Consider the following 19,217-nt stretch of genomic DNA (forward strand, 5'->3'; position numbering starts at 1 on the left):
CCTAGTATCCTGAATGCTGTGTGAGAAGAACTAAATGTAGGATTTCAGTTACGATCAAAGCTGCCCGAGGCGGATGAAGGTCCGTGAGTGTCCTCTCTGTATCCTGCACACACACAGGCAGGGGGTGAGGAAGACCCCAGACAGTTCTCATCGCCCAAACAGTCACTCTTTTACTGGTGCCCAGATTGGGTGGAGGGAGGACAGGACAGAAGGAGATCAGGTCTGGGAGACGGGGGCCAGGGCGTGAGGTCCAGAGTGTCCCAAATTGGCAGTGTGACCACAGGCAAGACCCCCTGGAACCTGCTTCCCTAGTCCATATGGTAAAGACTTCATAAATGCTTGAAGGGTAGCTCTTCCTGCTCTGAAATCTAGGACCCTGATTCCTAGATTAGAGTGAGAAGAGTGTTCAGGAAAGAAACACCCGAGTTTCTGTGACTTTACCACGCTGTGTAAGTTCTCTTAGACCCACTAACCCACTGGAAGGGAAGGAGAGGAGCCAGCAGGCTGAAGTGGACAGGCCTTGCAGGGAGCAGAGGCAGCCACATACAGAGTGTTTATACCTGTCTGTGTGCGTACTATTTCACATAAACTCCCCACAAACTACCCTTGAGTCAACTTCCCTACAAAATGACTCCACACTGTGGGAACTGAAAATCTCTAACAAAGGTATTCAGAATCTCAGGTCTAAAGCATTCACAAGTATGCTTGAAATGAAAAAGTTTTCATCATTCGAAATGGGAGGATTGGAATACCCAGACTTTTATGAAATACTATTTTTGACAATATATTTTTAAAACTATAGCTGATATAAACACAGACATTCAAGTATAGGTAGTCAAATCTACTAATGTTTGTTATTATGATACTGTTATAATCTTATGATCAAGATACCCTTTTAACTGTTGTTGTTATTAAGTGCAACATTTGATAAGTAAAATATTCCATTAGGTTTTAAAATAAATTTAATTATGAAAAGCATGACCATGTATGTGATTATATGTAGAAATTCAAAGTTTAACATAACTGACCATTATGAACCCAGAATTCCTAACTATCTACTTCAAAATTGAAAAGATGTCTATATTTGGAATCAGAAAAGGTGACGTGCTTTTGCTAAATTATAAGACAAAGTAGATAATTACTCATGTGCCGGGTAAGAGCCTTATCACTAATTCCAAGCAATATTACAGATGCATTTATCCTTGGATCCAGCAATCCCACTTCCAGGAACCGATCCTAAAGATATACTGGAGAAATAAAAATGCCGTATGCACAAGGCCTGTTTGTAAAACAGGGATGGCACATGCCCATTTCTTTCTACTTTTATATGCATTTGAACGTATTCATAATACAAAGTTTAAAAACAATCTTTCTCAGTCTCTGAAATATATCTACTGAATATATCTACCAAGTGCTCAGTCGCTCAGCCGTATCCAACTCTTTGCAGTCCATGGACTGTAGCCCATCAGGCTCCTCCGTCTATGGGATTCTCCAGGCAAGAATACTGGAATGGGCTGCCATTTCCTCCTCCATATCTATCAAGTCTTTTCTACAAATCACTAACAAATGTCTATTTAAACTGGCAAAGGCAATTACAGAGGAAAATGGAAGAAACTATAGCATGTTCTGTCTAAAAGAAAGCACAAGTTATTTTCTGTAATTAACTAATTTGTAAGGAGAAAGATAAGGAAAAAGCACAGTAGATGTGAGAGAGGGAAAAATTGCTAATTTTGGCTAACCAGGTTAAAGAACTAAGTTAAATATGCATTGATTTCATTCACTGCAAAGAACTTAAAATTTTTTAATTTGTTAGTTACACCTCTCTAATAAAATTTATAGTGAAAAGACTATAATACAAGATTTTACATAATTATATGCTGAATATGATTTATTGTATTTGGGATACTTTGCAAATTAAATTAAACCTTGAAAAAAGAACTCTCATTTCAAGTCACATAGTTATTCATTTAAATATTTGGTTTGATTTGAATAAGGCTAATTTAAATAATACTGCTAAGAGGCGTGTACATCCAAGCCACACAGATGACTAAAAGAACATAAGTGGAGCCAGGCCTACAGGGGTCAAATTCCAGATTTTCCCAAACCAGACGGACAATTTGTGCAGGGCAAATTATCCAGTGTCCTAGAGGCTGCCTTCTCATCTGTAAAATGGGAACAATAATACCCACCTCAAAGGGCTGTGGAGAAGTGACATTAATTAATATATCCAAAATAACCTACTGCAAAGGCCAACACCTATCCAATTAATAAATGGCAGTCTCAGGTATGATAGTGAAAATCAGTGTTAAGTGTTAATATCGCAGAAGCTACTTAAGGATGACTTGCAGTTTGCTTTCAACAGTACTCGCAAAGACTAAATTCTGAGACGAGGTTTCGATGTCCCAGATTAACACAACTGTCTTGCTTGTCAGCGCCTCCAGCAAATGGTTTCTGCTTATAGTGATTTACTCTCTGATCTGTTGATTAATGGGACTATTAATATAAAGAACAGAAAAGTCTGAAGAAGGTATATTCAGGTTTTTAAAAAGTTAAGCTGTCAAACGACAATCTGAACTGCCAAGCAAAATTTAAAATGAGAAATAAGAACTCTTGTTGGTTAATGTATAAAAAAGCAGACAATCCTCTCATACAAGGGACAACTAGATTTCAACCTACATTTTACATTAAAATCCCATAACACTTCCCTAGAACTGAAATGGAAGTTAGTCGTTCATGTCAACAATGGATCTGTTATGAATTTAACTCCAAAGCACATCGCTTGTCTTTTTGAGAACACACGTGAGCAAGCTCAGCCTCCAGACATTTGCTCTGAGCCCTGTTGCTGACCTTGTGCAGTGAAGATCACCTTCAGTGGTAAGAAAGGAGTCATTTTTAAAGCATAAATTCCTTCTGCTTATTAAGGAATGTACACCCAAGAACATTTAGTATAAAAGTATAAAAAGGAAAAAAAATCATCACCCCATCACTCAGGAAAAAAAAAAAAGATAACTCTTGGTACACTTCACTCTTCTTTGCATAGATTTTGTCTGTTTAGTTGGAAAATACAACGTATCCAGTTTGATATCCTGATTCTGCCTTTTAATATAATACACAAACATCTCCCATGCTGTTACCTAAAACAGAAGCATCTTTGAAGATTACAAAGCTTTCCCTCATATGAGGTGCCACAGTTTTCTGGTCATATCCCTAGTGGTTACTTTTGCTTTTGTATTTTCCATACAAGTTTTCTCCAATACCTGTAATTCTGTAAGGAATTCCCTTATTCACATGCATTTTTCTGTATCTACACTCAGAATAGCAATACAATGGTGTCTGTTCACTGCATTCTGTCCCCCTAGTCCAACCACAATATTGAAAAAACTTTCATATTAGCAAGAATTTTAAGAATATTGGCCTCCAGAAACTATTTGCTTTTCTTCTCCCCACTTTATGATAACCCAAGCTCAGCATAATTAAAACATCCCAAATCTTCCCAGTCCCTTGGACAGCAAGGAGACCAAACCCATCAATCCTAAAGGAAATCAATCCTGAATATTCATCAGAAGGACTGATGTTGAAGCTGAAGCTCCAATACTTTGGTCACCTGATGCAAAGAGCTGATCATTGGAAAAGACCCTGATGCTGGGAAAGATTGAAGGGAGGAGGAGAAGGGGCGACAGAGGATGAGATGGTTGGATGGCATCACCGACTCGATGGACATGAGTCTGAACAAGCTCTGGGAGATAGTGAAGGACAGGGAAGCCCGGCGTCCATGGGGCCACAAAGAGTCAGACACACCTTAGCAAATACACAACAACAACAAATCTTCCTATCTGAAAGTTTTATTTATTTACTTGGCTGCATTGGGTCTGAGTTGCGGCATTTAGGATCCTCCTCGTGTCCTGTGGGATCCTGGCTACAGCGTGCGGATATCTAGTTGTGGTGCGTGGGCTCTGAAGTGCCAGCTCAGTAATGAGGTACAGTCTTAGTTGCTCTGTAGTATGTGGGATATTAGTTCCCTGACCAGGATTTGAACCCATGTCCCTTGCATTGGAAGGCGGATTCTTAACCACTGGACCATCAGGGAAGTCCCTCTGAAAGGTAACCCCACCTGAACAAAGCTGAGGTTCCCTACAGTTGAGATGCATGATGGGAACAAGTGCTTCCTGTGTCTTATTTATTTATTTTAATGACATAAGGAAAGGAGGACAGCAATTCTGAGACTAGGGTTAAGAAGAGATGTTAAATTAGCACAAAACACCAGTCCTGGGGATAAGGGAAGGTCACCAAGGCAAAGCAGAGCCTGAGACGCAGCTCTCTCTGTAAGCTGTCTGTCCAGGGTTGGCTGCAAACTTTTCTGTCTCAGGAGGCCCTGAACTTGATCCGTTAGTGAGTTACTTTCACGAGACTGCAGTTCTCATTCGGGTATGAATTAAGTCACATGAAGAATGATAAAGGAAGTCAAAGCTTAGACGTCAGGATACACTTTCTTCAAGTAAGTGAAGTACTGTCATGAAAAGGGCTTCTCAGGTGACTCAGTGGTAAAGAATCCACCTGCCTATGCAGGAGATGCAAGAGACCAGGGTTTGATCCCTGAGTCGGGAAGATCTCCTGGAGGAAGAAATGGAAACCCACTCCAGTATTCTTGCCTGGAGAAGTCCATGGACAGAGGAGACTGGCGGGCTACTACAGTCCATGGGGTCGCAAAGAGTCAGACATGACTGAGCGCATGCATGCACGCACGCACACACACACACACACACACACACACACTGTCATGAAAAGGATGAGTATTTATCCACGGTCTCCCTGGCAATACTGAGGCCAGTGAGTGGACACTGCAGTCTGACATTTTAGAATGGCTGATGGACGGTCACGGCTCTCACCATGCCCTTCTTTTGAGCTGAGCCACACCAAGGCTCCCTGTCTGACCAGGCGGCCTGTTTCTCTGCGGCCCTGTCATCCCTGTCACTGGGCAAAGAGCTCAACATTGTGCACCGGAAGCTCAAGACACTGAGCCCTAAGCTTCTGGCAATTCACCTTGCAGGGGAAATCGTTTAGTATTTAAAAAATCTGAACACCATGTGCCCAGTCTGTATGAGGGCAGCAAACCCAAAGAACAGCATGTGATAGTAATAATGTGGCCTTCGAAGACCCAAAGGAGGTTTGTCTCAAAGCTGCCTTGTCTAAGTATCCCCTAACTAAGCCACAGCTCTGGAGTGCCAGCTCCAGGTAGGGGGGCACACGGAGTGCCAACACGGCAAGCTCTGAAAGAGAAGCAGCAACTTGGAGCTTCCGATGGGATCACTTCTGCTTCTCCCCTCCTCTCCCACTGGGAAGCGGGAACACCACAGCCCCCTGCATTCAGGCCATGCCACTCACCAGCTCTCTTATGACCTTTTTTCTATTTCTTGGTGTGACTTTATCATGCTTTGGTTTATTTTCTTTTTCGAAAAGAATGCTATAAAGAAACATCCAATCTAAGTATGAAAAAAAAAAGAAGTTTCCAAAACTCAAACTTTACTCTTTATCAAGAAAAGAAAACTCCTGGGCAGGCCCCTTTATTTTCCCCCCCTCCTTTTCTAAAAATAGAAGTTTTAGAAGCCTGAAGTTGTATACAAAGCAACGACTTCAAACGTACCCTTTAGGATACAGTAGTCATCAGATTTATTTTTGGAAAGCTGCATAGGTCAAGAATACCTGGAATAACCTGGTTTCTATTTAAAATACCTTAATCGCTTTGTAACTTAGGAGAAAAAGATTATTTAAAGGGATTATTCACAATGTAGGCATCTCCCAATATGTGTATCTCACATGGAGCTGGTGATAATTACCCTGAAGGACAGGGAAAAGAGATTGCTTTCCACAGACATGTGAAAATGTATCCGGGCTGGAGAAGAAACGAACAGATGCAACATCAAGATAGTACCCTCTCCCGACTCCAAGGAAAAGATGGTAACTGTGAAATGATTTGCTAAATCCCAACAAAATAAGAAAGGTAATTTTAAAGGGACATTTACATGCTGCAGACTTAAAACAGCTTAACCAAAGGAATTTGACAGCCAAGATGAATTCCGTTTTCAAGAGTTAGCCATGAGGAAAAGCGGTTCTGGCCAAAGATGAGTAATGCATATTGGCTGAAATCACATGCCAGGGTTCTAACTAGCAGGAGAGAAGCTTTTACGAGGCATTTTATTTCTACAACTGTAAGAAGAGGGTCACTACAGAGTTACTTAACACACAAATATTGCTTTCTATTTTGTTCCCAGGCACCACTGGGGAATGAAATGGTGATTTAAATGTGCCAGAAATCCACTATTTATAGGTATAGAATTCTGTCATAGGCAATGTTCTACTAGAAAAAAGAAAAAGGGATTAAAAAAAAAAACACAGAAGGTTTTGCCTTACTAGGAGCTTATGAGCAAAGAAGGAGGGGAAGTTAGTAATAAGCTTCGGGTTCTAAGCATATCAGGGAGGGGCCTGCCTCCTCTCAGCCCCTGATCAAAAGTGTTTGCTGTGCTGAACTGGACGACATTGTAAACTGAGGGCAGAGAGAGAGATTAGAGTCACTGAGAGTATCCAGGTGGCACAGCCTCCACAGGAGCCAAGGAATCGTGTGTGGTTTCAGTTTTGGTTTTACAAGCTCTATCTCAGAGTCTTAGAAAACTGTTTACCGGTCCACTGCAGACATTTCTTCCTTGATTCAACTGGCATTTACTGATCACCTACAACTGTGCACACCTGGGCTACAATTCACCAATGTCGGCTACAGCTCACCAACGTCAGCAACAAGTCACCAACATCAGCAACAAGTCACCAACGTCAGCGACAAGTCACCAATGTCAGCGACAAGTCACCAACGTCAGCAACAAGTCACCAATGTCAGCTACTAGTCACTAATGTCTACTGCAACTCACCAACATTGGCTACAACTCACCAAAGTCGGCTACAACTCACCAACGTCGGCTACAACTCACCAACGTTGGCTACATGTCACCAATATCAGCTACAACTCACCAACGTCAGCTACAACTCACCAACATCGGCTACAACTCACCAACATCGGCTACATGTCACCAACGTCGGCTACACGTCACCAACGTCGGCTACAACTCACCAACGTTGGCTACAACTCACCAACGTCAGCTACAATGTCGGCTACAACTCACCACTGTCCAGGCAAAAGATACCGTCATGCTTTGTGGGATGATTTCAACAATCCTACGATTGCTTCACTGTTGTTCTAAGCTTGGTTTCTCTGTCAATATTAAGAGAGCAACGTATCTCCTGGAGCAAGAATCTGCCATGAACGACCATGTGATCCTACAATCCCATCCCTGGGCATATGTCCAGAGAAAACCATAATTCAAAAAGATACACACACCCCAGTGTCCAGATCAGCACTGTGTACAATAGCCAAGACAGTGAAGCAACCTAAATGTTCATCAACAGAGGAGTGGATAAAGAAGATGTGGCACATTATATACAATGGAGTATTACTCAGTCATAAAAAAGAATGAAATCATGCCACTTGCAGCAACGTGGATGAACCTAGAGATGATCATACTAAGTGAAGTAAGTCAGATGGAGAAAGACAAACACCACAGGCTATCACTTGTATGTGGAATCCAAAAACAAATACAAATGAACTTATTTACAAAACAGAAATAGACGCATAGACATAGAAAACAAACTTATGATTCCTAAAGGGGAAAGGAGGGAGAGGGATAAATTAGGCGGTTGGGATTAACATATACAACTTATTGTTGTCATTCAGTCGCTAAGTCGTGTCCGACTCTTTGTGACCCCATGGACTGCAGCACACCAGGCTCCTCTGTCCTCCACTATCTCCTGCAGTTTGCTCAAATTCATTTCCGTTGAGCTGGTGATGCTACCTAACCATCTCATCTGTATATAAAATAGATAACCAACAAGGACCTGCTGTACATACAGTCAGAGAACTATACTCAGTATTTTGTGACAACCTATAAAGGCTTCCCAGGCGATACACCCGTAAAGAATCTGCCTGCCAAGGCAGGAGACCCAGGTTCTATCCCTGGGTCGGGAAGATCACCTGGAGAGGGAAATAATAGCAACCTGCTCCAGTATCTGTGCCTGGAAAATTCCATAGACAGAGGAGCCTGGTGGGCTACAGTCCATGGGGTCGCAGAGAGTCAGGCGCAACTGAAGCAACTTAGCACGCGTGTGTATGTATGACTGAAGTACTCTGCTGTACACCTTTAGCACGTGTGTGCATGTATGACTGAAGTACTCTGCTGTACACCTTTAGCACGCGTGTGCATGTATGACTGAAGTACTCCACTGTACACCTTTAGCACGCGTGTGTATGTATGACTGAAGTACTCCACTGTACACCTTTAGCACGCGTGTGCATGTATGACTGAAGTACTCTGCTGTACACCTTTAGCACGCGTGTACGGGTATGACTGAAGTACTCTGCTGTACACGCAGGACCAACACCACACGGTAAATTAACTGTGCTTCGGCTTTTTAGAAAAGAACACTTAAAATGAGAAGAAACCAAATGCACCGCTGCCGAGCCCACAGCCGCCCCCGTGCGTCTCCAGCGCCCACCTTTGGTAGGCCCTTTCCTGCTGAGCACGGCCTGCTGCTCCTCGGTGACGCTCAGCCTCCGAACCACATCGGCCAGAGCCGACTTGAGCAGCTGGATGTCGTCCTCCTGCAGCTGGACTCGCTGCTCCAGGGAGGCGATGCGGTCTGTCACCTCCATGCTGCTGGCAGCAGAAGCGCTGTCATCTAGACGGAAGAAACAAGGAACAAGTGAGTCTCAACTGCTGCCCAGAGAACTCAGACCAGAGACACACACCAGCACGTTGCCATCACACAATAATAGTTAAAAACTAGAGACCATGGCTTCCCCGGTGGCTCAGTCGGTAAAGAATCTGCCTGCAGTGCAGGAGACCCACCGGAGTGAAGGAGACCTGGGTTCAATCCCTGGGTCAGGAAGATCCCGTGGAGGAGGAAATGGCAACCCACTCCAGTATTCTTGCCTGGGAAATCCCATGGACAGAGGAGCCTGGTGGGCTACAGTCCGTGGGGTCACAAAGAGTCAGACACGACTGAGCGACTAAGCCACCCCCACCAGAGACCACGGCAGACTTGTGTGAAATCTTTTCTTACAAGGAACTACAGTGCTTCATTCTGCTACTGTCTTTTCATTCTCTAGATCTGTGCTTTTCGTTTTTTTAAACTGTGGTTTTAATTGCCATGATATTTTTCTAGAGCTGGGCCATTTTCTTTGCATGATATTAGAGAACTCTAGAAGTAGAGTGGGTATTAGCATATGTCTAGTACAACTTCCCACAGGTGGTAGAAATCTGCTGCCCAGTCTCTGGCTTTTGTTCCAACGATGCTACTGACAGGTCCGTGCGATGACTACCCACCAGTCAAGACTTTAAAGGATCGGCTCATCTGACAAAGAGGCTTCCCAGGTGACTCAATGGTAAAGAATCTGCCTGCCAGGAAATGCAGGTTTGAACCCTGGTTTGGGAAGATCCCCTGGAGAGGGAAATGAAAACTCACTCCAGTATTCTTGCTTGGGAAATCCCATGGACAGAGGAGCCTGGCAGGCTGCAGTCCGTGGGGTCACAAAAAGTCAGACAACACAACTTAGCAACTAAACAACAACAAACCTGACAAAGCAATAGTTCAGTTCAGTCGCTCAGTCATGTCTGACTCTCTGTGACCTCATGGACTGCACAGGCTTCCCTGTCCATCACCAACTCCTGGAGCTTGCTCAAACTCATGTCTACAGAGTTGGTGATGCCATCCAACCATCTCATCCTCTGTCGCCCCCTTCTCCTCCTGCCTTCAATCTTTCCCAGCATCAGGGTCTTTTCCAATGATCGGCTCTCCACATCAGGTGGTCAAAGTATTGGAGCTTCAGCTTCAGCATCAGTCCTTCCAATGAATATTCAGGACTGATTTCCTTCATGATGGACTGGTTGGATCTCCTTGCAGTCTAAGGGACTCTCAAGAGTCTTCTCCAACACCACAGTTTAAAAGCATCAATTCTTCAGTGCTCAGCTTTCTTTACAGTCCAGCTCTCACATCCATACATAACCACTAGAAAAACCATAGCTTTGACCAGATGGGACATTTGTCGGCAAAGTAATATCTCTGCTTTTTAACATGCTGTCTAGATTGGTCATAGCTTTTCTTCCAAGGAGCAAGCAACTTTTAATTTTATGGCTGCAGTCACCATCTGCAGTGATTTTGGAGCCCAAGAAAATAAAGTCTGTCAGTGTTTCCACTGTTTCCCCATCTATTTGCCATGAAGTGATGGGACTGGATGCCATGATCTTAACTTTTTGATCGTTGAGTTTTAAGCCAGCTTTTTCACTCTCCTCTCTCACTTTCATCAAGAGGCTCTTCACTTTCTGCCATAAGGGTGGTGTCATCTGCATATTGGAGGTTACTGATATTTCTCCCACCTATCTTAATTCCAGCTTGTGCTTCACTAAGCCCAGCATTTTGCATGATATGCTCTGCATATAAATTAAATAAGCAGGGTGACAATATACAGCCTTGACAACTCATCATAGTTCTGTCTAGAATCACTAACTCATAATTTCTTAGCAAGGTTCATCAGGGCCCTCCATGGTCCTCTTGGCCTCTCCAACTCATCTTACACCCTTCTTCCCTTCTCTTTCTGAGTTCCTGTCAAACTATCCTTTCTCTCTTACTTTAAGGATTTGTATCTGCTGTTGCCTTTGCCTGAAGCATTTCCATGACCAAGTTCTGTTCTTTCAGTCTCAATTCAAATGGGAGTTTTTCAGAGAATCTGGCTAATAACCTTTCCTAAAGTTGTTCTTTTCAATCACACTCACCTTGTTTCTTTTCTTTTCTTTCTGGACATGCCATGCCCTGCTGACTCAGCTGGTAAAGAATCCAAGACCTGGGTTTGATCCCTGGGTTGGGAAGATCCCCTGGAGAAGGGAAAGACTACCCACTCCAGTATTCTGGCCTGGAGAATTTCATGGACGGAGAAGGCAATGGCACCCCACTCCAGTACTCTTGCCTGGAAAATCATACGGACGGAGGAGCCTGGTAAGCTGCAGTCCAGGGGGTCGCTAAGAGTCGGACACGACTGAGCGACTTAGCAGCAGCATAGTCCATGGGGGCTGCAAAGAGTCAGACACGACTGATCGACTTTCACTTTCACTTTATGTACAGAGGAGCCTGGTGAGCTTCAGTCCAGAGGGTCACAAAGAATGGGATTCGAATGAAATGACTTAGCACACATGCATGCAGTTTGCAGATGCTAGTTCCCCGATCAGGGATCAAACCTGCAGTGGAAGTGTGCAGTCTGTATCACCGGACCACCAAGGAAGTCACATCCATCTTATTTCTTTCTTTCATAGCATCACCATGAACTAATTATATAATCACCTTGCTTGTTTGCTTACTGTTTATGTCTCCTAACTAACATGTAAGCATCATCAATCTCTTCTGCTTCTGGGTATGATGACTTCTCTTGGATACCCTGCAGAAAGGCATTGTTAAGCCTGCAAATCATACAAACGACAGAAGAAGTACTGGAGCGTGGACACAAGCACAGAGACTACAGTGGGAGTTTGCACTCGCTTGGTGGAGGGAAGATGGGGAACTATAAAAAAAAAAAACAAAAAACTCCCTTTTTCATGATTTTTAGCCCTGGGCTAAGCAGTAAACTCACAGGTGGGTGAGGACACACGTGGAAAAACCTGCAGTCTTTTTGTCCCTAAAAAATAAAAAAACGAAGGCTGAAAACTGTGAACACTGTAGAGAGTGGGGAAATGCCCAAATGAAAAAAGCTAGAGGTGGGCAGGTCCCCAAACTCTGTCTCTTCATTTCTGACTGAATATCATGATATAAAATAGCACTGAAAAACTCATTAGACAATAGCGTTTGATTAATAACATGTTTTCTGAGCCATAAAATAATCTGCTTATGGAAAGTGAAAGTGAAATTCGCTCAGTTGTGTCCAACTCTTTTGCAATCCCATGGACTATACAGTCCATGGAATGAATTCTCCAGGCCAGAATACTGGAGTGGGTAGCCTTTCCCTTGTCCAGGGGATCTTCCCAACCCAGGGATTGAACCCAGGTCTCTCGCATTACAGACGGATTCTTAACCAGTTGAGCCACAGGGGAAGCCCAAGAATACTGAAGTGGGTAGCCTATCCCTTCTCCAGGGGATCTTCGTGACCCAGGAATTGAACTGGGCCTCCTGCATTGCAGGCAGATTCTTTACCAATTGAGCTATCAGGGAAGCCCCCAATCTGCTTATAGAATCATATTTGTTGAGTTGTCCAAGTGGACAGCAGCTTTGAGCAGGGTGCCACATCCATCGGCGGGGCCTGAACACACAGAACGTGCTGGCCAGCAAGCCCTGGACGGGACTCAGTCAGCCTCTGTCGTTCAACCTCATGTCTCATAATCAACATCACATAATCCAGCATGTAAGTCAGGCAGCTATCTGCTGCTCTATATTATCAACATTTATGATGCAAAACAGCATTCCAGTGGCCTGTTTGTACATGCGTGCATGCCAAGTCACTTCAGTCGTGTCCAACTCTGTGTGACCCTATGGACTTCAGCCCGCCAGGCTCCTCTCTCTTCAGGCCAGAACACTGGAGTGGGTAGATGTTCCCGTCTCCGGGTGATCTTCCCAACTTGGGGATCAAACTCCGGTCTCCGGCACTGCAGGCGGATTCTTTACCATCTGAGCCACCAGGGAAGCCCAAGAACCTCCGTATCTGCCTTCAAACACAAGTGATTAAAAGCTTAAACGTCTGGTCTGCTGAAGAGACCCTCCACTTGTGAGACTGGCTGCAGCTCTCCCAGGCCACATAACCGCAGTGCTTATCAGATGCTGCCGGCACCGCTGCTTTCACCGCCGTGGAACGTCTTCTGCTCCCAAGGGGAGTGACCCTAGAGATCAGACTCAGGCTTCTGGCAGCAGCGGCAGCTGCCTGGAGTTCTTAACCTTGTGCACAGAAAAGGCCAGTGTTGTTACCCTGCCAATTCAGCTGGGGCCAAGCTGATTAGCATAATGAGCTACAAAACCCCAAGCTCGGTTTAACCAACACAAACCATTTCCAACCTCTGTGCATGGCACAGCACAGGATGGGCGAGTGCATCTGAATTCCATCAAAGAAAACCTCATGAGATTGGGAATCCGGCCCACATGAAACCTTCACAGGTTATTTATTTAAGTAATTTTCATTCGAAGGCCTCTAAAGTTCACCTACAGAGGTCATTAAGATGGTGTTAACAAGAGGGCAGCTTGATCGGTTTTCAAAGTTTTCACATTCTTTCAAGCATCACTGCACTTTGGGGTGTGTTAGGGGAAGCTTGGGAAAAGATGATACTGTCTGTATTATCACCTCTTGAGTTTTTAACTAGAACTGGCTGTGGCACTGCTCATTTCCTCAGGAAGACCTGGGGATCTATTTACACAGGGCGGGCAGGCTGTCCCTTTATCTCAGTATCGGTAACGATCCCTCAGATGGCTATGATGCTGTGTGCGAGGGGGTGGACAGGATTTAACGTGAGGCAGGACCGGCCCCACAGTGGGGCGAGCACCTCAGGGCAGATGTCTCAGCGGGCCAGCTGCTCTAGAAGACACTGTGCATCCTCTGCCAGCCACAGACCTTCCTGGGGCTGCAAGTCCAGCCTCCTGGCATTCTGTCAAGGTCTGAACACATTTCAGAAGACTGGTTCTTGGAAAAGATAATGATCAGGGTTACCTGCACTGGACTGTCTGGGTCCTGGGGCTTCTGAGAGGACACTGACCTGGGAGTCAAACTCAGCAGGGCTCAGCTCCTGGGTCTGGCACTTACGAACCGTGTGAGCTTGGCCAACGACTTGACCCCTCCAGGAATAACACCATAACCTGTCTTCTGAAGTTCTTGTGAGGTCAGAGGTTAATGTATACGAAACATCAAATAGGATGATGGCAATGGGTGCTCAACACAAATGGTAGTTTAGTATTTTCTTACTTGTTCATATCGCTTTATGGTTTTTAACTTTTTATTTTGTATCGGGGGATAGCCGATTAACAGCGTTGTGATAGTTTCAGGTAAACAGCGAAGGAACTCAGTCATACATATACACGCATCCATTCTCCCCCAGACTCCCCTCCCGTCCAGGCTGCCACATAACACTGAGCAGAGTTCCATGCGCTACACAGTAGGTCCTTGATGGCTATCCATTTAAAATACAGCAGTGTGTACAGGTCCATCCCAAATTCCGTAGGTAGTCTAGGATTTCTATAGTTCATTGCTGCTAATATTGTTTATCACAGCAAACAGCTAACACTGAAAACAGTGAAATCAACTTTAATAAGTTATTGAACACATCCTGCAAGTATGTGCAGTGTCTGCCCCATGAAATAGGCGGAGACTAAAGTAAAAAGTACCATTTCTGGCTCTGCAGCACCTTGATCAAGCTGAGGAAATATGACATAAGCTGAAGATGAAGAACAGTTTCATAACAGTCCTCTGCCATGACAGTAGGGCTTCCCTGTTGGCTCAGATGGTAAAGAATCTGCCTACAATGCAGGAGACCCAGGTTTGATCCCTGGGTCAGGAACATCCCCTGGAGAAGGAAATGGCAACCCACTTCGGTATTCTTGCCTGGGGAATTCCATGGACAGAGGAGCCTGGCGGGCTACTGTCCACAGGGTTGCAAAGAGTCGGACACAGTGAAGCGACTTAGCGTGCATGCAGGTGCTGTCATGGGAAAGTGTTAGTCACTCAGTCGTGTTTGACTCTTTGCAACCCCATGGACTGTAGCCCGCCAGGCTCCTCTGTCCATGGGATTCTCCAGGCAAGAATACTGGAGTGGGTTGCCATGTCCTACTCCATGGGATCTTCCCAACCCAAGGATCAAACCTGCGTCTCTCACGTCTTCTGCATTGGCAGGCAGGTTCTTTACCATCTGAGCCACCAGGGAAGCCTTGACAGCACCTGGCTAGTGGCCAAAACACGTACCAAGCATTCCATCCAGGGCTCCATCTGGACTTGCTTCTTACGAGAACCTAGCCAAACGCCAGCTTCTTTCTGAGTTTCAAGTGACGTCAATAGGCCTGGTAGGTCCTATAGCACGCCTGGTTCCGTAGGTAAAAAGGTGACCTTGAGCTGTGCCGTTTACCTGGTCTTCATGCTGCTATTTGTGGCTATGACTTTCGAGCTTAATTACTGTTTACAGTAAAAAGTGGCACAAAAAGATCTTCAGGTAACTTATGTGTTTTATTTTATTAAAAAGGCAAGGAAAGTACACTTTTTTCTTCATTCATATAATTATCTCATTACCTAGAGATAAAAACAGACTCTTGACTCTAAATATCCTGGTGATATGAAGGTGCTGCTGTTATCTGAATGATGTTCCAGGAGGTCAACGTGGGGCTATTCAATTTAGAAGGTGAACTGAGAATCTGTCACCTTTATTTTGAGGTGGCCTCTCTTTTCCTTAATTATTTAAAACATTAAGGATAGCACCAAACAGTAATAGCTACCTTCACTTCCCACCCACCATGTGCCAAACCCTGGGTCTTATGGTGCATTATCTCCAACCCACACGACTTCTTCTTTTCCTTTTTTTTTTTTGGCCAGGTCCTGCTGTCTGTGGAATCTTAGTTCCCATACCAGGGATCAAACCCATGTACCCTGCATTAGAAGACTTGAGTCTTAACCACTGGACTACCAGGGAAGTCCTCATACAACTGGCTCCATCTGGGTGTCATGCCTGTTTCAGAGATGAGATTGAAGAAGTTAGGCTTCTCACCCACATCATCTAAGTCATGCAGTGAACGCAGCAAGGCAAGGGCGAGCCTTTACACGGGACTCTGGAGTCCCTCCAATTGACAAGTACTCATTCCAGTAGGACGTGTGTGGTACTAAGCATAAAATAAACATATAATTTTTGCATCATTTTACCTTTCCAAAATATTAGACAAATGCTATTTAGAAAAAGTCTTATAGGGTTCTAGTATTTTAGGAACCAATCACAAAAGCAGTAAGGACTAACGATGTCTCAATAATCTGCAGGTAGACATCTCACGTAAAAGCTGGCTTTCTGTATCATGCACTGCTTGCAGAAAAGTTATACCACGACAGCATTCACTAACAAAAGAAATACGGGACCAGGCAGTGCAGACAGGCAGCATGTGCTCCGTCACTCTCAGGTCTGGATTTCAGCCCTTCTGTCAGATCTGCGGCCCTGGACACCACCCCTGGCTGAAGGGTTCCAGCTTTATTTCACTTCTAAGACTCTGGCTTCCCCTTTGATCATCTGGGTAGGTCAGGAACTGAGTCTTGTTCATCCCGGGGCTGGACCTGCCACTTGAGCTCTGGCTCTGAAATTCATCATATCATAGAAAATGACAAGAGCTGACCCTATCCCATTAGTAAACCTGTTTCAAATGACGTTGAGCTCATGTTTGTACACTTGATTGTAAAAGAATTCTATAGCCCCTGACTGATATAAAATACTATATATATAAATCAGTCGCTGCCATTGTGACTGATTAAAGGAGCTTCAGCAGAGTCTCTTGAATCTGGAAGGAAATCGTATCAAGATCTTTTATGAGTCTTGCGTTGTGAAACAGTGATGCTGGACACCTGAAAAAACACATAAGATCACCCTAAGAAGCGATACGTGCCTCATTTGAATTTAGATGACACAGAGCTTAAAGCTAACAAACCTCCCATTAAATTCAACAAGATGTTACTAAGCATCTTCTGGGCCAGACACTGTGACCTTCCTAACCTTCTACCTAGCAGAACAGAGACTGGTCAACAAATAACTATCCCAGAAAAACAGACACAGATCAGAGAGCAATTAAACTGTCCCCACCCCATCTCCATCATGCACTGGGCAAAAAGCCGGCTGGAGATGTAACACAGGGACTAGACAAACCTAGAGCAAAACACAGGTGGAGCGCAGAGTAGGGTTCCGGGGGAGCTGCTGGGTTTCAATTAATGCATGACAGATGAAACAGAAGGGAAAGAGTAAGAACAGTCACTTATGGAAAGACCAGCCTTGAAATTCTCTGGTTGTGTATTTAGGAAATGTGTTGATTACTTTATCTTGAAATATGCTCTAATTTCATTTTGCCTAACGATAGTTACCAAGCCAGCAAAGACTTCCCACAGAGCCCTGAGATTTCTTGAAACCCTTAGAATGCTTATTTAACACTTAACACTTTAATGTTCATTTCTAATACTATACACACTTCCACATGCACACACACACACACACATGTAGACACACACCTGCATGCACACACACCCTTAACTTTGCAGAAGAAATTCTGTCTTGTTTCTGTTAGAAATTTAAAGACCTAGATATCGTAAAATGGTTAATACCTTTTCCATCCATTTTACGTTTTTTTTTAACCCTGAATTTTCCAGATTTAATAAATATCTTTGACAGCCTAGTACATGTCAAGCCTGATTTTCACTTCAGAGAACATGACTTTAATGAGCACAGTTCATGTAAAAGCAACACAAACCTGCAGGGGGTGAATTCTACAAGGGAGGAAAAGTATTTTCAAGACATCCTTTGAGCAAACATCTTGAAGTCTCCCAGGACTAAGGACCAGGATTACTAAACCTCAGTGCCCCCAAGAGCATAAGCAAGCAATGACATTAAAATCAAGAAATTAATATAGTAATTCTAAGATCTTTGACTCTAGTGTGGTCATAAAGGAATTCTTATCACATGGGGAAAAGTGAGGTTTCCGGTAAGAGACATCCCCACTGTACAGTTTTAAAACAAACAAGAGATGCTCCCAACAATGTGTGAAGTGATTGGCCCTAAAACTTGAGCTTTGCTCTGAAGTTCAGAAGCACCACACTAAGGCAGGAATGGCATGTCCAGTCTTTGGGACAGCTGGGATGAGGGAGTGGGGCAAGGGGAGGAGGGGGAAGAGGGGGGAAGAGAGGGGAGGAGAGGGAAAAGAGGGGAGGGGAGGGAAGAGAGGAGCAGGGGGAAGAGAGGGGAGGGGGGGAAGAGAGAGGAGGGGAGGGGGGTGGGAGAGGAGAGGAGGGGAGGAGAGAGAAGCCAAGAGGAGGGAGAAGAAAAAAGACGAAAGCTTTGTAACAAAGCTCCTAGCAAGTCATGCAGGATCCCCAAATCCTTACCATAAAAGGCAAGATTAAAATTTTGGAGGTGGGGAAGGGGAGAGCAGACAGAATAACAAGCACAAGAGTGGGACTTGATAGAGATCTAAAAGCAGAGCCTACGTTTCTATTTCACGTGGAGGCGAGTGCAGCATGCACTCATTTTATTTGTTGTACACCACTCCATACGAGGTCCTCACTTCCTAAACGGACTTAACAAAAAATATCTAAAAAGGTAGCTTTAACAAGTCTTTATTTGATACAATGGATTTAAAACCTTTCAGTAAAAGAAATAAAATGAAAGCTATTCTCGTTATTTTTTCTATTAATTTCCATTAGTATAAAAATGTTTTGATTTAAAGTTCTCTACAGGTACATTACCCATAACACTGACTGTCTTCTAAAGTGAACTGTTTTGATTAGTTTTAGATAATATTCCCCTGCACGAAAGCCTATGCTTTTATTAATTGAGATGAAGGTCAGAAAAGCACATTTAAATGGCCTGAAATACACCACGGGGGCTAAAGCCAGACCACTGGTTCTTCAAGATACAACTTTTTAAAACATCCTGGAAACCAGTGCTCTGTCTTCAGGATGATAAGCCAGACATGCCTGGTTCATGGATGACCTTACAAGGGAAAATACCTAGGTTCTCATTGTACAGATTACCTTTTAGGTTCCTATCAAAAAAGTGGAGCTACAACACTCTAAGGTTAGACTCTAAAAGGATGTTTGAACTCTAACCTCTCCCAACTACATTCTTTTCTGTAATTACCATTACTGTAAAATTTTTTCTTCCCCCTTTTTTATTGACATTGTGTAACTACATTTTTTTTTTCAAGGTGTCATCAACTGCTTCAAGCCAAGATGGAGCAACAGGGACCGGATTTGCCATCCCACCTAAAACAGCTAAAAAGAACAGACGAGATTTATTATACTGTGGTTTGTCAAGACACGACATCAGACAGGGCAGTGACTGCTCAGAGAGGACAAGCAAAGAGGTGAGCCCTATGACTGCCCCAGGGCACAGCCAGAAGAGTTCCCAGGAAGCGATACGGGGGGGGGG

The 19,217-nt window shown here is 44.1% G+C and overlaps 1 protein-coding gene across 4 annotated transcripts in view; it reads right to left on the reverse strand.

Moving 5' to 3' along the window:
• Positions 1–19,217, reverse strand: part of EML1 (echinoderm microtubule associated protein like 1) — a 201,209-nt gene that overhangs the window by 77,761 nt on the left and 104,231 nt on the right. For all 4 annotated transcript variants that reach the window (XM_010851370.1, XM_010851369.1, XM_010851368.1 and 1 more), the window contains exon 2: positions 8,596–8,778. In XM_010851370.1, the coding sequence (XP_010849672.1) occupies positions 8,596–8,778 (183 nt within the window). The remainder of the gene's footprint in view (positions 1–8,595; positions 8,779–19,217) is intronic.

This window comes from Bison bison, unplaced genomic scaffold (genome assembly GCF_000754665.1).
Source record: "Bison bison bison isolate TAMUID 2011002044 unplaced genomic scaffold, Bison_UMD1.0 scf7180017864302, whole genome shotgun sequence".
NCBI lineage: Eukaryota > Metazoa > Chordata > Mammalia > Artiodactyla > Bovidae > Bison > Bison bison.